At 58.8% G+C, this 22,501-nt stretch overlaps 2 protein-coding genes across 7 annotated transcripts in view; both read left to right on the top strand.

The window, feature by feature from the left end:
- LOC101392859 (cationic amino acid transporter 4-like) overlaps positions 1–4,766 on the top strand; it is a 51,428-nt gene extending 46,662 nt beyond the window's left edge. For 5 of the 6 annotated variants that reach the window (XM_087423887.1, XM_087423886.1, XM_087423885.1 and 2 more), the window contains 2 exons: positions 150–258; positions 340–4,766. In XM_087423887.1, coding sequence (XP_087280013.1) covers positions 150–258; positions 340–758 — 528 coding nt within the window. In that variant the 3' untranslated portion in view covers positions 759–4,766. The remainder of the gene's footprint in view (positions 1–149; positions 259–339) is intronic. The other variant, XM_087423891.1, reaches the window with a different exon arrangement.
- Positions 4,767–9,839: 5,073 nt separating this feature from the next.
- On the top strand, positions 9,840–19,403 carry LOC106803998 (uncharacterized). The gene is given in 10 exon segments (XM_087423571.1): positions 9,840–9,984; positions 10,659–10,801; positions 11,094–11,102; positions 11,228–11,274; positions 11,276–11,346; positions 12,234–12,443; positions 15,290–15,396; positions 16,370–16,485; positions 17,557–17,638; positions 19,293–19,403. Coding segments are annotated over 10 exon segments (1,041 nt in total).
- Positions 19,404–22,501: the final 3,098 nt, after the last annotated feature.

A 22,501-nucleotide genomic window follows, 5' to 3' on the forward strand; every position in this document is an offset into this window, starting at 1 on the left:
TCCCCCATCCCCCTCTTTCTGCATGATGAGTGGGTCCTTGTCTCCAGAATCTCCAGAGGCAGAGAAAGGCTCTGTGGACTCCTGAGAAATCAGGCACTGGGTCAGCAGACCTTCCCACAGCCCAGCCCAGCCCTGCCCTTGTCCCTCAGGTTCCCCTGGTGCCCCTGACTCCAGCCCTGAGCATCCTCCTCAACATCTTCCTCATGCTGCATCTGAGCTCCCTGACCTGGCTGGGCTTCTCCATCTGGCTGCTGATTGGTGAGTGGGGGCCAGGCTGGGAACCAGGTGGGCTGCAGGAGGAGGGCCAACAGGGAAGCAGGGGTGGGACCTGCCCCTCAGGCTTGTGCCACCCTTGCAGGACTCACGGTGTATTTTGGCTACGGCATCCGGCACAGCAAGGAGAACCAGCGGGAGCGGCCGAGGTTGACTGCCCCACGCAGCAGCCTGGAGGAGACGGTGCAGGCCCTGTAGCCCCTCAGTCAGACACTGGCCCAGGATCCTGGCCACACGGAGCAGCCTGCCAGTCCATGAGGACCGCTGGGGGCCTGCCTGCCCTTCCCCATTGGCTGGCAGCCTCTTCTATTCAGGGCGGCTCATGTTTCCAGGGGTGCCAATGCCGGGGGCTCCTCAGGACCTTAGCCCATGTGCCAAGCTTCGAGTCCTTGGGAGTGGGCTTTGGTCAGTACTGGTGTGGTGGACTCTTTGCCCAGCGCCTTCCAGTTTATGACCAACTCCAGCTACCTGGGCAGGTGGAGTAGGGCGAGCAGAGAAGAGGCCTGCAGACCCAGTGATCCACAATAATAACTGTTCAGCCAGCCAGGTGGTCTGTCACCGTCTCCACTGTGGTGTTCTTTGTGGCACTGAGTCCTCACCTGCTCCCAAGAACCAAGTGATTGTCCCCAGTCCAGAATACAGATGCCAAAGTTCCATAAGGGGGATGCACCAGCCGTGGGACAGCCTGAGTCAGGGACATGGCCAGGCCTAGGTCTCAGGGTCCGGCCCTCAGGCCATGTCCTCTGCCCAGCTCAGAGGGGAGCTACACACACCAGGCAGAGAGGGGGCCTGGCAGGGCGGGATCAGGCACCTCCCAGGCTACCCCCGTATCCCCTTGGGGGCAGATCCAGAGAGCAGAGCCTGTACCCCAAGGAGTCCGCCTAGAAAGGACAGTGGAGTTCCGGTGTTCCCTCGGCTTCCCAGGGCTCCCAGAGAGCAGGGCACGTGCCTGAGGCCTGCCCTGGGTATAGAGGCCCACCTGCCCGGGTACACGCATCTCTCAGGCACAGGCCACACGGCTCCCCTGGGGGTGAACACCCACGTGCAGACTGAGACACAGCTGGTTCCAAGCTCAGGGCTGCCCGCAGCTCCCCAGTTGCCTCTCTCCCTGCCCGCCCCTCAGGGGTTTGTGATAAATGCCTGGGATGGGACACACGCATGCAGGTGGGTGCACAAGCGCCTGGGCCTGCTCCAGGTACCTTCCAGCCCACCTGGTGGCGGTGGGGCCCCATCTTTGGGGGTCCCCAGGCCCACCCTGCACTCCCATTGGTCTCCCTAAGGCCATGCTACGTCTACCACAGACGCCTCCCCCTCCCCGTTCCTGCCTGGAAGGGCCACACAGGAAGCTGCTGTCTCTGGCAGCTTTACTCCTCGGCTCTCTGCAGCCTTGACCTCAGCTTTCTCTGGGCCCCAAGGACAACCAGGTACCCGTGACCCCGCTCCAATGACCAGGCTCAGGGCCGTGTTCTCTCACCCTGGCCCTTCTGAACCCGCCTCACATGGACTCGGCTCTGGGGATTGAGAGGAGCAGGGACCCCAAGGCTTTGCTGAGGCTCCAGGGGCCAGATGATTCCAGATACTGCCCAGCCTGGGCCCCAGCCCTGGCCCTCCCCAACCTGGTCCATGTCCCTCCACCAGCAAGCTGCCACCATGCCCCTGGTCACCAGGGACCCATGAGAAGGCAGCCCCTTTTCTCCCTGGAGTGGGTACCTCCAAGTCCCTGTCCCTGCCCTGGGACCAAGAGAGGGCTTGGCTCTGGCAGCCCCCATCCCTCTCCTCCTGAGCGTGGTCCCGGGGGATCGGGGAAATTCTCCAGCAGGCAGGACTCAGGCCTGGTGGGATTCCAAAGCCAGAACCAGGCCAGCCTGCTGGGGGCCTTCCATGTCCTCTGTTAGGGACATTCTTTCCAGCCCCTGGAGTCTTCGTCAGAGTGTGGTCCCCATGCAGTTGCCTCAGGCTGGGGTGGGCAGCTGCCCAGACACGATCTCAGGTGTGACCTTGGGCAGTAGTGACATATGTGTCCAGCTATTCAGCCTTCCCACCCCATGGCTCCCAGGAAGCTCGGTGAGCAGGTTCCAGGGCAGTGGGCTGGGGGTCACCAAGGAGACATATAGAAGGTCCCAAAGAACCCCATGTCCACCAACTCAGCCCTTCCACCTTTCCTCTATCCCAGCCTGAGGGCTGCCACCAGGAAGGGGCTGGTCCTCACAAGCTGAGCAGGTTTGGGACAAAGAGGTGCCTTTGCCCTTGCCTGGGGTCCTAAGGCATCAGATCGTCTGCCCACCATACTCCTCGCTCCATGGATAAGGCCCAGAGCTGGGAGGGGACCTGCCCTAGGAACCCAGCCCCAGAGCAGCTGAGACGACTCCTCTTGTCAGGCTTCTTTCTCCCTTGCCTTGGACTGTGGCTGCACAGACCCCCATGCAGGGCCGCTGAGAGGGGAGGGGCTCAACTGTGAGGGGAGTGCTGGCAGGGGGAGAAGGGCTGGGAGCCAGGCAGGGCCCGAGTCGACCAAAACCAATGTGGGGACAGCTGGTGAGTGGGGAGCTGCTGGGAACACTGGAGACAGACTGGGAGAGCGTTCTCCAGACCCAGACCCAGCAGGAGCCCCACTGGACCAGACCCTGTATCGTGTTCCCCTACAGGTCTCTAGACAAAACTGGCTTCTGTGGTCCCAGACAGCACCCTGGCTGGAGTTGGGAAGGTATAGTCTGAGAGCTGAAGGATGGAGTTCTCCCCCCAGCCCCTGCCCTGGTTCTGCTAGAGCTTCATCCATGAGTCCCCAAGACAGGGCCCCCACCCTTCCCAGCCCCCACCCCACAACAAGCAGAGAAAGGCCACAGGCCACAGGAATGTGCCAGAGGGTGGGTGCCAGGGCCACCCTGGAGACCAGCAGCAGCAGTGGGGGCAGGTGCTGGGCCCCCTCTAAGTCACCTGGGCAGCCGGGTGTGGGGGTGGGAAAGCCAGCTCTGCTCAGGGTTGGCAGTGCCCTTTGGGGCCTTTGCCTGCAGATGAGGACAGCAGGCCGGAGCTCCAGCCACCATCCTCCAAAGTGTGGCCCAGGGTCCAGGCAGGCCTGCAGCTCCCCTCCTCAGACTTGGTCCTCCAGGGGAAATGGGCTTCCCCATCCACGTACAACAGCAGCAGGTCACAGGAGAAGGTGAGCTGGGAGAGGCAGGACAGACTCACGTCCTGGCCCCCAACCTGCCATCCTGCCGCCTCCCCAGCCTTCACCCTGAGACTCATGTCAGCACAGGGGCTCAGCTGCACTCGGGGGGCACATGCTTGCCGGCAGCCAGCATGAGCCACGTTGACCAGATTCACCACCCCCAGCCAAGCCACTCTGGTGCCCAGAGTGAGGGTTGTGGGGATGAGCCGGAACTTCCCTGCCTGAGGCTGAGCCTCTCTGGCTGTGGCTGTCGCACCCTTCCACCCCTCGCCCCTGCCCCACCTACCCCCAGCCTGGCCCCTACCTGCCCAGTGACAAGGATGTTGAAGCGGATCTGGTGGAGCTTCAGCAGGCTCCGGGCCGCCACGCCTGAGGCCCACCAGGCCTCCCACCAGTGAGTGGCTGTCCTGGGGGCAGGAGCTAGTCTAGTGGCCTGCTCTGCCCACTCCTGGGCTGGGCTGGCCCTCACAGGCCTCATCTTCCTCACCCATTGACTCCTTCACCCCCAGCCCGAGTCCTGGGTTTCAGCCCTATGTCATTGCTGCAGACAAAGGGGACCAGCTAGCTGGGACCTGCCTCTCAGAAGCTCCTTGCCTGCTGAGGGGATGGGGACAGAAGGGTCCCCTTACACAGACACCAGCAGTGGGGGTGGGCAAGGTGGTGGCAGGCCGGGGCTGTGAGGGTCCAGAGAGGGTCACTCACTCTCCCCTAGGAACCAGGGAAGGCTTCCTGCCGGGAGACTCTCAGGCTGGTTTCCCAGGGGTCAGGAAGGAGTTCTAGGCAGAGACGCAGGGAGGGCGAGAGCACGAGGTGAGGGGAGCAGGCTGTGGGCGGGGTCCCCCCATATGGTTGCAAAGGGCTGAGGAGGTCAGCAACGCCAGGCTAGGCTGGGCCCAGCGAGCAGTGTCAGGGGCTTCACCTCCAGGCCTGGGGGCTGTGTGTTCGTATGCATGAGGGTGACAAGGTGACGTGAGGTGACTGAAGGGTGCACGGCGGCGTCTGCTTAGGAGACTCAGGACAATACATGCAACACAAGATCCTTGAGCGCATCCTGGATCAGAAAATAAAAAAATTGGGGCCGGCCCCGTGGCTTAGCGGTTAAGTGCGTGCGCTCCGATGCAGGCTGCCCAGGTTCGGATCCCGGGCGCGTACAGACGCACTGCTTCTCCGGCCATGCTGAGGCCACGTCCCACATACAGCAACTAGAAGAATGTGCAACTATGACTTACAACTATCGCTTGGGGCTTTAGGGGAAAAATAAATAAATAAAAAAATATATATATATAAAATTAAAAAAATAAAATATTAAAAAAAAAAAAAAAAATTTACGACTGTTACTGGCACAGCTGGGGAAATTTAAATATTAGATTTATCCACCAATGTTAGACTTCCTGAGTGTGACAGGAGGCCAGCGGTCACCCAGGGAAGGTCCTCATTCTCAGGACAGCATTCAGAGGGTGAGTGTCCAGATATCTGCCGCTTATTTTCCAATGGTTTCCTGTGAAATCTATCTACATATATCCGTCTCACTCTAGAGAGGGAGGGAGAGACCAAATGGGGCAAAAAAAAAAAAAACACCTAGTGAACCCAAATGAAGGCTATATGGGTTTTCATGGCACTAATCTTTGAAGTTTTCTATGGATTTTTGTAATTGTTTAGATAAAACCTTAAGGGAGAAGGAAAAAAGAAACCCCACTGTGCAGTGGAGGGAAACCCTGGAGGCAGGGTGGAGTGGAGGAGGGGCTGGGGGTGAGGGGTCCCAGCTGCAGCAGGGGTGTGGGGACATATGGGGTGGAGGCCAAATGCTCAAGAGGGAGGCTGGATGGAGCCTGTGCTGGGGGACCTGGAGCTGAGAGCACCCCCTCCTGCCCTGGGGACCCCTCGCACACACAGCAGAGTGTCCAGAGGGATGGGCCAGGCTAGGGTTGTCCCGGCCACCACAGGAGGACAGGTGGAGGGGCACCTGGCTGAGGAGCAGCAGGTGGGCAGTGGGGCCGCAGCTGGAAGGAGCTGTGGGGCCGCCGTTGGAGCCCCCGGCGTCCAGGTCACAATCCCAGAGGACATGGATGCCCATAGCCCCGCCCTGCACACAGCGCATCACTGCTCCATCAGCACACGGGCAGGGACCCTCAGCCCGAGCTCTCCCGGGATCCTGTCCCCCACGGAACCACCAGCAACACCAGGTCCTCACAGACCCCTCCAGCCGCAGCCACGAGGTCCCTGATGCGGAGCACAGGGCAGTAAGGGTGAAGCCTGGGTCACCCCGGCAGCGCTTGAAATAAGTGGTGTGCCAGGTCTCCAAGGCATTGGACCTGAGAGGGGGTGGGGCTGGGGGTCGGGCCAGTCGGGACAAGGAGGATCTGGGGCAGCCAGGACCCACCATGCTGACCTGGAGAAGTTGAACTTGCTGAAAGTGACATTGTTTTTGATGAATAGCATGAAGTTGTCAGCCTGGACCAGCTGGGGCTTCCTGCAGGTGGGGGAGGTCAGGGGCAGGCTCTGCTGGTCCTGGGACCTGCCCTGGGTGTCAGGGACACTTACACAGGCACAGTGTTGCTCTCCATGGGGCACCAGCCCCAGATCTCACAGGTCCTGTGGGTCCCATTGAACTCCACACACTGACCCATTTTTATTCCTTGAAAACAAGGCAAACTCCAGGCCCTCAAATCTCCACAGGGCCTGGGGAGGGAGTGGGCAGGGGGCTGTTGGCAGAAAGAAGAGACACAGAGGCACCACCAGACCTGCATGTGGGAGCCACCCAGGGTCCCAGCACGGCCCCCCAGTGTAGGTGCTAGAAGACAGGGCCCACAGTTACCGTGGCTGTGTGTCCCCGTCTCCCCTTCAGGACAGTCCTCGTCAGCCCAGCGGTTCACAGTGGGATGGAGGGTGCTGAGGTGGTGAGAGAGCAGAGTTGTCCAGGCCCAGGAGGTGTCTCCCCTTCGTGACTCAGCCCTTCAGTTTGGAGGGACTTGTCTCTCCCCTGCTTAGCCCCCAAGGTCCCCTGAATTAGGGGGCACATGGGAAAGCTGGAGGGTGCAAATAGAAGTTAGTGGTCAGAGAGGGGAGGGCAAGCAGCGCCCCGCCAGATCGGCGTGCAGTGCTGTATCCCAAGAAAGAGCGAGACTCCTTCCCTCATGGTGGTTCTGTCCCTGGTCGGGGCAGAAGTGACTCCTCGAGGCCCAGCTCCTCTGGTCCAATTCGGAGGACAGAATAGGGAAGGTGGAGGGACTCTGGGAGGGCTAAGTTCATGACAGGGTGGAGGTGCAGGGTGTGACACAGAGTGGGACCCTCGTCAAAGGTCCCTGGGCAAGACCCTTGTCAAAGGCATTAAAGGGAACCCCAGACACTGGTTAAGGGACCACAGGCTAGTCCCTTCCCAGATTGTTCTGTTGTAAAACAGGGACATTAGTGCCTGCACACGGTCACCGAGTTCTGGGATTCAGCCAGGAGGGGACGGTGGTGAGCATTCTGGGAGTCCCTGAACTGGAGAGGAAGCACCCTCAAGGGTTAGGCACTCTCACAGACATGGTTCTGCCAGGTGGTGAGTGGATGCTCCTGTCCAGGGACCTTGGCTCAGGGGCAGCAGGAGGAACGCAGCACCAGGGTGGCAAAAAGGTCTCTAGACTTGGTGGCCACCATCACGTAAAGGGACCCTTCCCAGGGTGGAAGCAAGGGCTGGCCGGCTCTGATGGTGTCACCTGTGAAGGCTCAGCCTGGCTGCTGCGTGGAGCACACCTGGGGGCCCACAAGCAGACCACAGGCACAGCGGGGGCAGCAGGGAAACCCGACAGGAGACGGAATGGACAGGAGGAGGGGCAGGGAGGTGGGGAGCCGGGTCCAGCTTTGGCCCTGGTAGACGGCATGGCCCTCAGTGGATGCAAAGAGGCTGCACTGGGAGAGGGAGAGGGTTTCTCCTTGGACGTGGTGGGTGCGCATCAGGAGGCAGCTGTGCTCGGGGCAGGTGGTCACCGAGGCTACAACTGGGGCATCAACAGAACAGAGGTGGAAACGGGGGCTGTAGAGGATCTGGGTGGATGAAGAAGGGGCTGGAAATGCAGCATGAGTAGGACAGAGGAGGCAGACCACAGGGCCCAGGTCAGGGAGGAGAGCACTCAGGAGCTCCAGGCCCTGGCCCCTGCCCCTCCACCCCTTGACCCCTGCCTCAAGCTCAAGCCTTGAGTTCCTAGACTCCCCACTCTTATGGGTGCAGCCTTTGTGAATGCAGTACTTCTGGCCTGGCTTCCTGCCCCGTCCCCTTGTCCACCTGGAAACTTTTTACGCATCCCTGAGAGCCCTGTCCAGGGCCACTCCTCTGTCAGGCCCTTCCTGAGCCTGGCCCTGTGACAGCGCCAGCACCCCCTCTAGCATCACAGGCCCTTCTTGTACACACTCGCTGCATGGGTGGGATCAGAGGTGTCAGCGCCTGGCAGCAGCACCAAGGCACCCACCTGTGGCGGCTTCATGAATTCGGCCACGTCCACAGCCGGTTCCCCAGCTCCTCGATCTGGGTCACAGAAACCCCTTTGAGTTTGGTGATGACGGAAATCTGGGGTCCAGGTCCTGCTCTTGGTAGGCTTTAGTGGCAATGACAGCCCACCTGGGGAGGAGGTGATGGGCAGTGTGGTGTGTCCCCGGCACATGGTGAGCAGTGGCAGAGCTTGGCCCCACCCACTCAGCCCCTACACCCTGTAGGCTCCCAGCACAGCATTCAGGGCCCCTGCCTCTTCTCCAGCCTCATTTCTACCTCAAACACCCTGCACAGGCCAGAAACCCCGGCCACGTGTCGGAGAGCCAGGGCTCTCACACAAGATGCCCACCACCAACTCCTTCACCAGCCTTCACCCTCCCCTGCCCCAGCCAGACCCAGCTCCCTCCTTAAAGGCTCCCCTGACCCAGCCACCACTGTAGTCTTTCTCAGGGGCCCCAGGGCTCCAGCTCTCACAGGTGTCAGGGACTACCTCCTGCCCCTCCCAGGACCTCCTGGGCAGAGTGAGACCCATCCTGCTCTGTGCCCAGAGCCCAACAGGGGGCTGGGGACAAGGTCCAGGAAAGGAGGCAGGTGGGCACACAGGAGGACACGAGCACACGCCTTGCTCTTGTACCTGCTGCCTCAAGACAGACGGAGATCACTCCTTCTGCCCCCAGAGAGGGCCAACCTGCCCCCTCTACTACCACCAGCCCAGCCCCTGAGGAGTCACATCCCCACCCTCAGCCCAGCAGGACCAGTTACAGTCCCTCCAGCCAACCTGCCCAGGAGCCACTCTCTTACCCCACCACAGAGACCAGGACCCCGAGCTGCAGCAGCCTCTGTGGGGCGCCCACCCCCCAGTTCCTCGTCATCACCTACTTGTCAGTTTGTAATCCAGAAGGCCCCAGCCTATCACAGCCCCCGGGGAGCCCGTGCCCTCAGCTCCTGCTGGCTGCCGGGGAGCAGGGTCAGCAGAGCAGCTGCAGCCCCAGCTGAACAGGAGGAAAAGCAGGCGCCCAGGCCAGGCCAGGCCAGCAGCTGGTAAAGGGACACTCCTACTGGGGGCAGGACCCAGCCCCACCTCCGCCCTGGGCTCAGTCCCCACCCCCAGCTGCCCTGGGCCTCCCTTCCTCTCCAGACTCCCTCTGCCTGGCCCTGGGGCTCAGAGAGGAGCAGCCCCTCTCCCCTGCCCGTTGGCCTCACTTCCTTGGGGCATGAGGGGATGACAGCTGTTATAGGTACTTTGAGAGGGTGGCATGGGGATCACAGCGGCCTAGAGGAGGGACCAAGGAAAGCTTCAGGAAGAAGGCACCTCTGAGCTGACACCCGCAAATTGTGAAGTTAAACAAGCAAAGTTGGGGAGGAATGTTCCTGGAGGAGGAAGCCGCATATGCAACGCTGGAGCCTGAGAGAGAACTGGGGCCCACAGAGTGGGAGCGGGACTCTGGCTCCAGAGAGGACGGTGGCTGGCTCTGTAAGGTTCCCCAGCCCCTCTGTGCGATGCCAGGCAGAGCTGCCACAGCCCCCAAGCGCAGGGACTAAAGCTCAGCTCTGGGGTCAGGCACGGTCCCCAGTCCGCGGAAGGGGGCGATCCTGGACCCACACCAGATAGCAGGGGGTCAAACGACTGCAAGGCGCCCAGCCCTGCGCCTGGCTCATGGTGCGCGCCCTTCTGAGCCCTGGCCAGGAGCAGGCTCAAGGTCAGCGTGGGCCACCGCTGGTTTCTGCAGCACCCACAGCACGGGGTTGCCCGGGCGACTGCCCCCCGGGGAGCGTGTCTCTACTGGCTGCTGTGGGCGACTGTTCATCGTACGCTACATGTGATTGGTCCATGCAGTCGGCGCCTCCGCCCACATCCCCGGATGCGCTCTAGGAGGGGCGTGGCTCAGTCCCAGCCTCAGTGCCCTGGGCTGCGAAATGGACATAACCATGAGGGGTCCCTGCGAGAGGTCTGGGGAGAATGAAGAGCAGGAGGAGGAGACGGTCGCGGCTGCTGGGCGTCCTGCAAGGGTCCCGGAATCCGAGAGGGGTTCAGATGCGGATTCAGACTCAGACCTGAAGACACGTGCCGAAGGCAGGGGGTTCAGGCCTGTCTCCTCACCAGGGGTATTCAAGGCAGGAGTGGAGGGGGCGGGCTGGGGCCGAGGGGCAGGGGACCCCTGTCCAGCAGACAGCGCATCCCTCCGTGGGACAGCTTCAGGACAGCCGGCGGCCCCTCCAGCCCCCTGCCCTCCTGAAAATGCCCTTGGTAGCATCATTTGTTCCACCCTCAGAACCCGCTTCCAGAATGATGTTAAAATGCAGAAACCTAGCCAAACCATCTAAGAAGGGCTGTCCCACCCCTTCCTGAAACGGGATGAGGGCTGGGTTTTCCCAAGCCACAGGAGAAACTAAGCTGATGGACGTGTAGAACTTAGAATTATTTCAGTGTTTTCCCCTATAAAATGTTCATAAATCATTTGTGGTCTGCGATCCCATAGAAAGGACACAGCACGCACTTCGGTGTCAGGCAGGCGGGGTCCTGAGCCTGGCTCTGCCGGGATCAGCTACTACTCGCTGTGTGATTTTGGGGCAAGGATTTGCTTTCTCTGAGCCTCGATGTCCCCATCTGTATATGGGGCAGGAGTTCCTACTAGCACAGGAAGAAATGCCTCTAGAGGGAAACAGGCTGGGTAGTGACAGAGGGCAGGGGAGGAGGCAGGCGGCTGTGCCTGGGGAGGGGGCCACATGGACCCCTGTCTCTATCAGGCACCCATGGGCTTGGAGAACTGGTCAAGGACACTGTCCACCTGAGGTCTTGCCGGGCCCACAGCGTTGTGCCTGCCTCCTGCTCCCTGCACCAGGGAAGCGCCCCAGAGCTGAGCCTGCAGCGTTGTGGCCTGCAGCCCCAGGTACCCCTGGAGGGACCCTGGGCCAGGCTTGGAGGGGAGGACCTGGAGGAGCAGCCATGGGAGTGGCCCTCCCTGAGCCCACCCCACACGTTCGCCAGCCTTGCTCTGTGCCAGGTGTGTCCCATCCCCCACATCTGGGGGACAGTGGGATCCAGGCTCTGATGGAGATCAGTGTAAGGGCTGGGGAGCCTGCAGGGGACCCTAATGCACTGGGGGGTCAAGGAAGGCCCCAGGTGGTCTGGTGGAGCCTAGAAGGTGAAGCAGGTGGCCCCTGGGCCTGTGGGAAGGGGAGGGCCTGCCTGTTGGAGGGCATCGAGCGGGCTCAGCCCTGGCAACAGGAGCCTGGGTAGAGACCAGCTATATGTGGGGCCTTCAGCCCTGGGAAGGACCAGGCCTCTCAGGCCCCTCAGTGCCAGGGGGCCCCAGGCTCTCCCTTCTGCATTGACCTCCAATCCCGATGTCAAGCAGCTGGATTCGGGACAGTGGGCACTGTGGGGCCGGCACAGGGGCCCTGGCAGGTGCCCTGAGCAAAAGCAGCAGCATCTGTGGGAAGTTCCAAGCCTGGGACAGGTGGGCAGACTTGAGTCTTCCCTTTCCTGAGGGATATGAACTCCCCCACAAGCCAGGCCTCCTCCCCCTGGACCTGCTGGTGTTGCTGGGAGAGGGGCCTCATCATAGGGTGGAGTGGGTGGGGGTGGAGATAGACCCTCTGTGGTGCACCCAAGGCTGGATGCCACTCCCTTCCTGATCCGCCTCACCCCTCCACCCTCTCCTCTGCTGGGCAGCACCCCCTGCAGATTGTGGCCTCCCAATGCCTGACTGCAGGGGGAGAGTCCTTCATCAAGAGAGACGGGGGCTGGCAGTGAGAGAGGAGGGACGGCTGGGGGGAGTTTGGCGAGGCTGGATCCAAATGCCGCCTCTGCCAGGGAAGAGCAGGGTGACCCTGGGCAATCAGCTCAACCTCGCTGAGCCTCAGTTTCCAATCTGTGAAATGGACTCAACAATATCACTTAGCCCTCGGGGTTGTGATGAGCATTAAAAGCTCAGCAGAGTGTCTGGCCATGTAAGTGCTCCGTGCATGGCCCCTTGGGCTGTCGTTGCCATCTCCCCAGAGATGCAGCTGTGAGGGCTCCTGTGGGGTTATATTGCTGCCAGGCACGAGTCATCAATGGGGTGGCTGTGGCCCCATCACAGCATCCTCCACAGCACCACAAAGGAGGTGGTTTAACCCCTTGACAAAGAAGCTCGTGGACACATTGGGTGGGGGTGGGGTATCCAGCCGATGGGTTGCAGAGTTGCCACGCAGCCCCAGGACAGTCTGCCTGCAAAGCCCCTTCCACTGCCTCAGGCCTGAAGGTTTGGGGATTGAGGAGGGTGGAGGAGGGTGGTGTCTGACTTTGGAGCCCACTGACTGGGGACTGGTGCCGGCCCCCAGATGTGGAGCTGTCAGAGAACCAGCTGGGAGCAGTGGGCGCCCAGGCTGTGTGTGCCACCCTCACAGTGAACCTGGCCATGCAGAGGGTACAGCTGGCAGGGAACAGCCTGGAGGAGCAGGGGCCCCAGTACCTTGCTGAACTCCTGCTGGCCCACACGGGCCTGAAGTCCCTGGACCTGAGCTCTAACCAGCTGAGTGATGAAGCAGGTCCCATCCTGCCTGTGCCACTATGGGGCCTGTTGTCCTGGGGCAGGGGTGGGTGGAGGTTGGCAGGACCACTCTGAGCATCCATGCTCTGTCCCCTCTCCCCACGTCCCACTTCAGCCTGCCCCTTCCCCACTCCTCCCACACAGAACTCTTACTCCGTTCCCTGGACATCTCATTGCTCCCCGCTCCCTGTGCTGGGCGCTGATTTAGTCACTAGGGACCCAGCATGAACACAACAGAGGCCCTGGCCTCAGGGAACACACATCAACAAGGTCATTCTCAATAATTATTGGTGCTACAAAAGAAACAAACAGGGAGTGATTCTAGAGAAGAATGGAGATCTCTGCTTAGATAGGTGGCCAGGGTGGCCTCTGTGAGGAGGTGACATTGAAGCTGAAATGTACTGGGTGGGGAGGAATCAGCCATAGCAAGACCAGCGGAAGTGCAGTTGACGCAGAGGAACTGTGAACACGCAGTCCTGTTTCTCAGACTGATGGACACCAGTATGATGGGGCTGTTGGGCCAGGGGAGAGAGGCCAGGCTGTGGGGTGGACAGGTGACAGGGGGCTGCAGGGCTACAAATCACAGCAAAAGGCATGAAGATTTTATTCTGAGTCTGTGGAAGACATCAGTGGGATTCCCTGGTCTCACCACTTTCTCTCATGCCCCAGGGCCTTTGCACGGGCAGTCTGCTTTGTGTGGTACCTGGAGGTCTACCTGCCTGTCCTCAGCTACTCCAATCAAATATAAGAATCACCAGGGATGCTGGATTAGGGATACAGATTCCTGGGCCTTGGATCTGCTGAACCAGACTCTTGGGGGAGGATGCCTGTGCATTTGCATTTTAGCTGGTGCCCCAGGAGATTTGTGTGATTGAGAAGTTTTGGGAGTCACCGCTCTGTCTCAAACTGCTTAGAGTGCATGGGGTGGCACCAGCCTGTGAGAATCAGCCCTAGAATCTACCTGCCAGAGAGCCAGTTTACCTTCTAAGGAAATTATTGTGGGAAGTAGGTGAAATTAAAAGAGAAGCTCATTTCAGACTTTCAGAAAACTAAATATAGGCATCCCTCTGTGCCTGCACAGTCAGAGGGCGAGCACCAGAGGGGCAGCCAGGAGGGAGGGGCTGGAGGCTAAGGCCCTGTGAAGGCTGCTCAAATACAGGAGGGGCTGTCTTCATCCTGGAAAAGGACAGACTCAGCAGGGCCATTTTGTTTCCCTGGGTGGGGATCTGCGGGTCGGCCTGACTCCCTGGAGAGTCAAGGAGCTTGGGGCTCAGTCTCCCCGCCTGACCCACAGCGATTGTAGCACCTGCCACATAGGTTGTCTACAGGGGTCATGAAGACCAAGCATTGCAACTATAAGAAGCCAATTCCTGCCTGTAGAACCTTCTCACTCTCCACCTGTTCACCAAAGAAGGGGATGCCCTACAAAGTGGGAGACCACTGCCCTCTCCTCCCAGCCCTGGAAGTGTCTGAGGAGGAGGAAAGTACCCCTATCTGAGAACCTGTGGGGGTCAGACCCAGTGCTGGGCGTAGGGTCTGGAGCCCTGTTCTCAGGGAGGCAGCACAGGGGCCTCCCCTCCTTGCAGGGAGCTCTCCAAGGTTCTGAAAGTGTCTGCCCAGGCTGTTCTGGCCCCGCAGGCTGGCTGAGCATCCTGCTCTGTCAGTGCATCTGTTTTCCCCTGTGCATTTCTTCAGACCAGCCTTACTAGACCTGTGCTCGGTGCTGGCACCATGGAGAGGGGTCATATTCAGAAGGCTGAGGGACTCCTAGGCTGGGGGAGAGACTGGCGAGGCAGAGAGAGGGTTAATGGCCAGAGCCTGGAAGGAAGGAAGCACAGTGGACGTGAGGTCTGAGGCGGCCCAGCCCAGCCGCCGGGTGGGCAAGCTTTCCTGACACTGTGCCTCCAGGTTAGAAAGATGAAGAGCTGTCAGCCAGGTGAAGAAGGGTCAACAGTTCCTCACAGGGCGACAGCCCAGAGACATGTTGCTCCCGGCACTTCCCAGACTCAGGCCAGACTCGCTGAGTGTTGACAGAGTGGAGAGCAGGGTGGGTGGCTGGGTGGGGTCTGCCCATTTTACATGCTGAATATCTCTCAGGGTTTCTTAACCCCACAGGACCCCACTTTCCTTTCTCTACCACCACTGCCTGCTCTCCACCACAGCTGCACTGGCCCTGTCACTTCTTGCCTATAGACTATCGCACACACCTCCCAACAGTCCCCTGGCCTCTTGCCTCTGCCCCTGCCCACCCCAGTCCATCCCCTATACCCACTGCTAAGGAATCTAGCCTTGTCACCTCTTAAAGCCCTCCCTGCCTCCTCACCCCCAATAGCGTGGTGCCCAAGACCCTTGTCCTAGCATTCAAGGCTCTCAGCATCTCTCAAGTGCCCATGGCTCCTATCTCATTTCACTGGCTTCCAGCTCCCGCCACCAGTGCCAGGCCTGTGTGCATTTCTACAAGTGCCCCGTGGTCCCTCAGCCTCCACAAATTCACTCTTTCCTGTGTCTGCTCTCCACTGTGCATTGCACACATGCATGGGGAGTCCCTAAGTCTTCAAGATTGTCTCCTCTGTCCTCACTTTCCTGACCCACCTCTCAGGCAGGGTAAGCCCCTACTCTGTTCCCACGCCTTTCTGTTTGTCATCTAGAATAGCTCACATCCCACTAATTTGTATTTACGTCTCTCCCGTTACATGTGAAATCCTTGAGGGCAGGTCAGGCCCATGTTGGGTTCAACCCCCTGACCCTCACGGCCAGCAAAGACCCTGGCACACAGCAGGCATCAGTATCGTTTTTTGAAGGAATAAACAGTGAATAAGAAGGTCTTTTTTGGTGTTTCTGAAGGGGAGACACTTGGACCAACTCTGGCAGACAACACAGGACTCACCAAGCTTTACATGAGCTGGAATCACCGAGGCCCAGGTGCCGTAGCCTTTGCCAGAGGACTAGAGGTATGAGGCCCCCACCCGTCTGCCCCTCTGGCCTGTCATTTGGGGGCAGGTCTCCCAGATGCCAGCTCTCCGTCTCTGCAGCTCTTCAGAAATAAACCTTGCATCTTTTCAGCAGAGCTTCAAGAATATTTCTTTAATTGACTTTAATGTTCCCAGCTCCACTTAATGATGACAATGTTCCATCTCCTGTGCCCACTCTCACATCACTTACTGAGGGGTCCGAAGGTGACTGTCCCACACCTTCCCCAGACATCACATACTCGGCTGGTGGGGACATGGTGCAGTGTGGTGACACATGCTGGCTGTTGGGCATACACAGATGTTTCCTGAGATGACACCCTGGCACCCTTGGGTCCCAGCACACTCTCAACAGCCCACCTACTCCCTTGGAGGTTGTGGCTTGTAGGCCTCAGGAACGGGTGGCTCCAGTCCCTGCCAGGGTGGCGCAGGGCTCCTGATGCCGGCTCCCTTTGTGGGTCCTCCTCAAGGAACAGCAGCCACTGCTGTGCCCTCTGACAGGGCTGACCTGGGGTCCTGCCCACAAGGTGGCAGGTCAGGCTCTGTCTTCCCAGCACATCCACAAGCTCCACCCTTCTCCCCATCGCAGCCCCCCAACAGCCCTTCACTGGAGCCCCCTGGGCCCTTGCTCTGCTCTGTGCCTCAGGATCCCTGCCCTTGAGAGGCCCCCAAGTGGGCATGGGGCCTGATCACTGTGTCTCTGGCTCCTTTTGCTGTGTGGCAGCCCCCCAGGCTCTGAGGGTCATTCACATCCACACCCTCTCTCCACTGTGCTTCCAGGGGTTCAGCTCCACTGCTCACCACCATCCAAGCCACAAGACTCTAACCTGGACTCTGCCCTTCCACACTGTGTCCGTGCTCTTTCCACCTCGGGCCTCCTGGGCTCTGAGGCTGTGGCCCCTGACTTTCTCCACCATCACATGTGGTCCCATGGCTTCGTTCTTTTGCATTCCAGGCAAATATCTCCCTGAGAGTCCTGGACATCCCATACAGTGGCTTTGGAGATCCTGGAGCCTCTGGGATGGGTGAGGCACTTAAGATTGACAATGTGTTAGAGGAACTCAATATGAGGTGAAGCATGTGGGGTGTCCCCTGTGTCACAGTCTCCAGGCCCAGAGCCATCCCAGGGACCAGGGCCCCGTGAGCTGGCTGCTGTTCACCACTTTAATTCCCAAACCTACCACAGTCTACCCATGATGGGACCTGAGCTGCAATCCGAGAGCGCCCAGCTCCATCCTTCTCACTTGAGTTCATCATTCAAACACTGGGGCTTGTAATTCCCACTGCACAGGCAGGGGGCTGGGAATCGTACACGTATGTGTCAAGCATCTTCAGAGAGCCTGGTGCAGGGTGGGTGCAGCTCACATGCTCTGCTCAGCACGTGGCTGCTGGGGGCCTGCTGTGTGGGCTGTCCCTCCAGGCCCAGGCAGGGTCCCAAGCCTCAGCAGGTCACCAGAGCAGGGGCCACAAGCCAGAGGGAAGGAAAGAGGCAGAGACCCAACAGGTCATGGGCTGCTGGAGTGAGCAGGGCCTGCCCGCTGCAATCTTGCCCACCTTTTCTCCCCATGGAAGGAGCCAAGGCCAGAGGAGGCCACAGGAGATGCTGAAATTTGAGGCCAGAGCTGGGGTCTGAGGAGTCAGAGAGAAGTGGGACTGGCTCCAAGACAAAGTGGCCAAGAGCGGTGCTGAGGCCTGGAGCTCAGGTCCAGCAGGAGGAGGAGGAGGGGGAGGAGGGGGAGGAGGAGGAGGAGGGGGAGGAGGAGGAGGTGGCGAGGACGTGGGGAGGGAGCTGGGGGGTTTTCCAGAACAGATGTTGTCATGGTGATAGGTACAGGGTGCCAGCTGGGGCAGAACATGTGGGAGCAGCTGCTGAGCTCTGAGGGCCAGGGAGCAGCTGCTGGTCTCCACCAGGGGAGGGACGCTCTAGGCGTGTTTGCTGGGGGATCTCCCTGAACACTGGGAGCCTCTGATGAAGCAGAGTCATTATCCAGCTTTTACTCACTGACCTGCCCAGGGGTCCCCAGGGTGTGTGTGGAGGCTGGAATGTGAAGCTTGACCCGGTGGATGCACCAGCAGCTCCAGCTGGGACCCTGGGGAGATCTGTGTGCAAGGCAGCACCACGCACGTGTCTTTCTGTTGCAGCAACAACCGCATCTCCGCGTTGGGAGCCCTGAGCCTGGGCCTGGGCCTCCGGGTCACCCAGACACTGAGGTTCCTATTGGGAGTGCTAGTCTGATGGGGGAGGCCGCACACAGACCTGCCTGTGCCTGTCCACACAGATCCCTCCTCTGTCACATCTCCCCACCCCAGTGGTAGCAGGGGACGCTCGCTCAAGGATCCAGATGGGGAGGGAGCCTCCTGGCTTCTTCTTGTGACCACTTCTGCCTTCTGCCATTCACTCACCCATCTGGCCTGGCCCATGCCCTTCTGCAGACTCCTCCCCCTCCCTCCTTCCCTCCCAGCTGCCCTTCCTCCTTCTCAGCCCACTGGGTGCTGCTCTGCTGAAGATGGCCAGGGCACCCTTGCTTCCCCTTCATCTTCTCCTCTGCTCTTCCTCTGGCCTTGCTGGACCCAGGCTCAGACCTACCTGAGGCCTTGAGTGCACAGCAGGGGTTCCTTCCTCCAGGGTTGCCAGGGGGGAGGGAGCTGCTGAGCAGGGCTGAGAGCCAAAGACAGAGAAGGGAGGGTGTGATTGAGGGTGGAGCAGGTCCACGAGGACCACTGTGCCAACAGCATGTGCTCAGAGGACAGAACCGCCAGCTCCAAGGGATCCAGCCCAGCCTGGCCCTCAGTTCCCTCAACTGGCAGAGGAGCCCCCTACAGCACCCCCATCTCCAGCCTGAGGCTCACACCTCTCCTGCCCTTGGCTGCAACACATATTCTCTCTTAACCTCTGGGTCCCCATTTCCAGCCACCTGCTGGACTGTCCCCCAAATGGCCCATAGGCACATTGGCTTCTGAGGGTCTGACCTGAAGCCATCGTCTCCCTCTAAGGGCTGCCTCCTGGTCAGGGGACTCCTTCCCTTCAGAAGCTGGGGCCCACTGCTCTCCCCTCCCTCTCTTTCCAGCGTCTTCCCTCCTCCATCTCACCTCCTGCAGAGCGCTCAGGCTGCCTGCTCCTCCTTCTCACTTCCCCTCCCCCAGTCCTGTGGTCCTGCTGCTTTCTCCTCTCTGGCCCTTCCTTCCCACCTGCTCCCAGGTGATCTTCCTAAACCAGAAACGTGTCCCTGTCCTTCCTGATTTACACCTGTCAGCGGCTCCCTTCTGGATAAATCCAAGCTCAGTAGTGTGTCACTCACAGCACGTCCGCAGGATCTGGGCTCTGCCATCCCCCTCTTCCCTCCCACCTTGAAACCCATCCTCTGACTCCCAGCTGCCTGGGATTCTCCGTGCACACGGGGCGGGATCTCACCTCTGCTTTGCTCCTGCTGCTCCTCTTGCTGAAATGCCCGGCTCCCCCCACCTCACCTGTGGAGCTCAGCTCAGGGGCTCTGTCCCCATCCGACCTTTACTCCAGGGGGAGCTGGGGCACACTCTCTATTGCACTTATCACACTGCATTTTTATGAGGTTCCTTGTCCTCTCCTCCCCGACTGGGTAAGCTCTCTACGGGCAGGAGTGTGTCTTATGTGTCTGAACCTTTGTCCCCAGCACAGCCGGCACTGGGTGGGCACTCAACCAGCACTCTCTCCCCTCCGCTCTCCCCAGCCCTGCAGCCTCACCCAGGGCATTATGTCCATGGAGATTCCTTCTGAGCAGAGACAGTGGGGCCGTCCTCGGCCATGTCATCAGAGATGAGGAATCCCTCCTTCCTCTCACACTGCTCTCCTGGCCTCCTGGGGCTCAGCTGTTCTCAGTGTGTGCATGTGGGTTTCTTAGGTGTCCAGGAATCCCATGCGAAGTGCAGGCTGCTTTGGTGTTCTCAGGTCTGTCCAGGAGAGTCCAGTGTCTGCCCTGGAACTGCTGGATCTCTGTAGGAGCTGTTCATAAACCGCACCTTGGACACTCCCAACAGCCCTGTGAGGGATCATTTAAAGGGGATTAGAGAACTAGAGCGCCCTGCCCAGATCCATGGCATGGCCAAGTCCGTGTTCCAGCCCAGGCCTGAATGTGGGTCATGACGCCCCCCAGCTCCACTCCTGCTCCTGACTAGGGTGCTGCCCTGTCTCAACTTGGACCCCTGCCTGGGTTCTTTGTTGTCAGAGAGAGAATAGCTGACTCAGGGGCGTGATGCTGTTACCACACAAAGGGCACGGTCTGCTCGCTGTGAGACAAAAGCCAATCGTCAAGAGGCAAGATGGTGGAAAAGAAAGGGCAGTTTATTACAGCTTGCTAGCAAAGGGGAAGATGGCTGACTAACGTCTGGAAGAACCATCTTAAGGGGGCACAAAATCTTACAGCAGTTATATAGGCTGATGGGTTATAGGGGAGAGGATTAGGAATGATGACCCTCTGGTGTTACAGACTGGGAGCGCCACACCAGATCTTTCAGTTTTCACTGATGATGGCTATCAGCATAGACTCTGTTCGGGGGTCATCACATTCCTAAGGAACTCGAAAGAACAAAGTTGTCATCTTATCACAGCTGGGAGGTACGTGCACAAGCAGGGGTCAAGCAGAGCAGTTAGATCTCCTGGAGGGTGCATGTCCAGCTGGGTTAGTTTGTCAGAGGTCATTCAAAGTTACAGTAGGGTTTTTCGTTTCTACAGTATGGCTCCCTTATGTGAGCCTTGCCTTGAGTCAGTATCAATGCTCACTTCTCTGATGTTTGGATTTGCAGTTTCAACCCTTGCAAGGCGGCCCTTCCCCCCAGCCTGTCCTGCCTGCAGGTGGATTGTGGTGCTGGAAGATTCCCTTGTGTGGCTGTAAGGGAGACCAGGACCCCTTTTCACTCTTTTTTGCCTTTTTAATGTAGAACAAAGTGTCATTTTAAAGGCATTTAAACATTAAGGAGAGAATCCCCAAATACAAATTATTAAAAGAAAGTCTAGTCCCAAATCACTGCTTATTCTCACCCTGATTTATTTCCAACCAGACTTGAGTCAAAGCCTCTCCAGAGATGTGTTTTCACAGTTCAGCCCTCAGGCTTGGGACACCTGGTGCTGAAGGTCCTTGTTTCCTTCTACCTGCCTCGTCTCTACGGCTCCACAGGCAGAGATGAGTTTGCCTTGACTGTGTTCTCTCTGCTCTGAGAATGCCTGTCAGCATGGACTCTATCATTCTAAAACCAATGGAGTGACGTATGAAATTGTCCTGCAACAATACATGCTTTTTCACTATGATGTGTGGTTATTATCAGAAGCTTTAGTATAATGGAAATCCCGTGGGGTTTGGAGTCAGACAGGCCTGGAACCAAATCCTGATCCATCAACGTTGGATCCTGAATTCTGAATCAGAGATCAGCACTAGTCTAGGTACAATGTTCTATTTCCTGTTCCTTCACTGTTATCATTAGTCTAATCTGTGGAGCCCAGATTGTATCCTCAGCTTTAAGGGGAATCCTTCTGAATCCTTGCAGTCCATGTAAATCCCTTCCCAGGACTCAGCCTTGTGTTTGTGTGGAACGGGGCTCGTACCTACCAGCCAGGGTCACTGTGAGACCGGATGGGATGACAGACCCCACGGAAAGAGCCTATGCAGAGAAAGACTCAGTCCTCGTCTCTTCCCCCAACCTCCTTCGTTCATTTTTCTTTCTTTCTTTTCTTTTTTTTTTTTTTTTGTGAGGAAGATCAGCCCTGTGCTAACATCTGCCAACCCTCCTCTTTTTTTGCTGAGGAAGACTGGGCTAACATCCGTGCCCATCTTCCTCCACTTTATATGGGACTCCACCACAGCGTGGCTTGCCAAGCAGTGCGTTGGTGCGCGCCCGGAATCCGAACCGGCGAACCCTGGGCCACCACAGCGGAGCGCGCGCACTTAACCGCTTGTGCCACCGGGCCAGTCCCTGGTTCATTTTTCATTAAGAAAGAACATTTATGCTGAAAAGTACAACTGGATTAACGGCAGAGCCTGGTGAGTTTTCACAAACAGCATAGACCTATGTAACCAGCCCCCAGATCAAGAAACAGAGCAGACCCCCAGAAGCCCCTTTGACCCCCTCCCTTTCTCTATTTGAATAGTTTGGGGAGTAATGACATCATCATCCAGAGGAGAGAAGATTTCCTGAGGAGCTTCTGCGAGACCCTGTGTGTGTAAGTACAAGTCAAGTTCTCAGAAAGTGATGATGTGCTCCCTTGTGCTGGGTTTCTCCTCAGGATTCAAGGTGAGCAGAGAGTTTGATGACCTCACTGGCACCTGCAGGAACTTGGCCGCCAGCCCCGGCTTCTACTGACCCTTCCCAGGCCCACGTGGCCTGACCTCCAGCGCGCTCTTTAACCTGACTCCAAGCCCAGCCTGCCCACCTTCGGGCAATTGGCGTCAGAGGCTCAGTGCACCCAGGGTAGAGGGCGCAGCCCTGGGCCAGGTAACCAACAGGAGGAGGAGGCGGGGAGCCGGGGACAGGACGGGGGCAAGGGCAAGTTGAGACTCGGGCCAATGAGCAGGCCCCGCGGTTGAGCACCTGTCAGCTGTTGTGGTGGCTGTGGTGGCCAGGAGGGAGAACATGTGGCCAATGACGACCTGGTTTCCTCGTGGCAAGCTGGCAAGGACCAGCCGCCAACAGAGACGCTGTCCCTCATGGTGGAGCCGAGGAGACAAGCAGTCATAGGCCTGTGCTAACATGAGAGCTAGTGTAAACAGGACAGTGCGCTGACGGAATTAACAGCCACATGAGGATCGGGTCATGGGTCCCATGCTAGATGGCAGATCTGGGAAGCCTCTGTGAAGAGGTGATGCTCGATTGTCACTTGAAAAAGATCCCTGTGGCTGCTGTGAGGACAGCGGACAGCCAGAGCAATCAGTGAGCAGGGGGAGCTACAAGGGACATTGGTGGCTTGGGCAGTGTGGAGCCTGGAGGGCGATGAGGGGTGGGATGTGGGTTTGCTGGCCCACTGGACAGAGCTGTAAGGGAGGAGGCAAGGATGACTTCAAGGCCTGAGCCACAGAGCGGAGGGAAGGCGGAGGCCGTTACTGAAATGGATACCGCTTGG

This window comes from Ceratotherium simum, chromosome 35 (genome assembly GCF_057802395.1).
Source record: "Ceratotherium simum simum isolate JZ-2026a chromosome 35, ASM5780239v1, whole genome shotgun sequence".
NCBI classification, from domain to species: domain Eukaryota; kingdom Metazoa; phylum Chordata; class Mammalia; order Perissodactyla; family Rhinocerotidae; genus Ceratotherium; species Ceratotherium simum.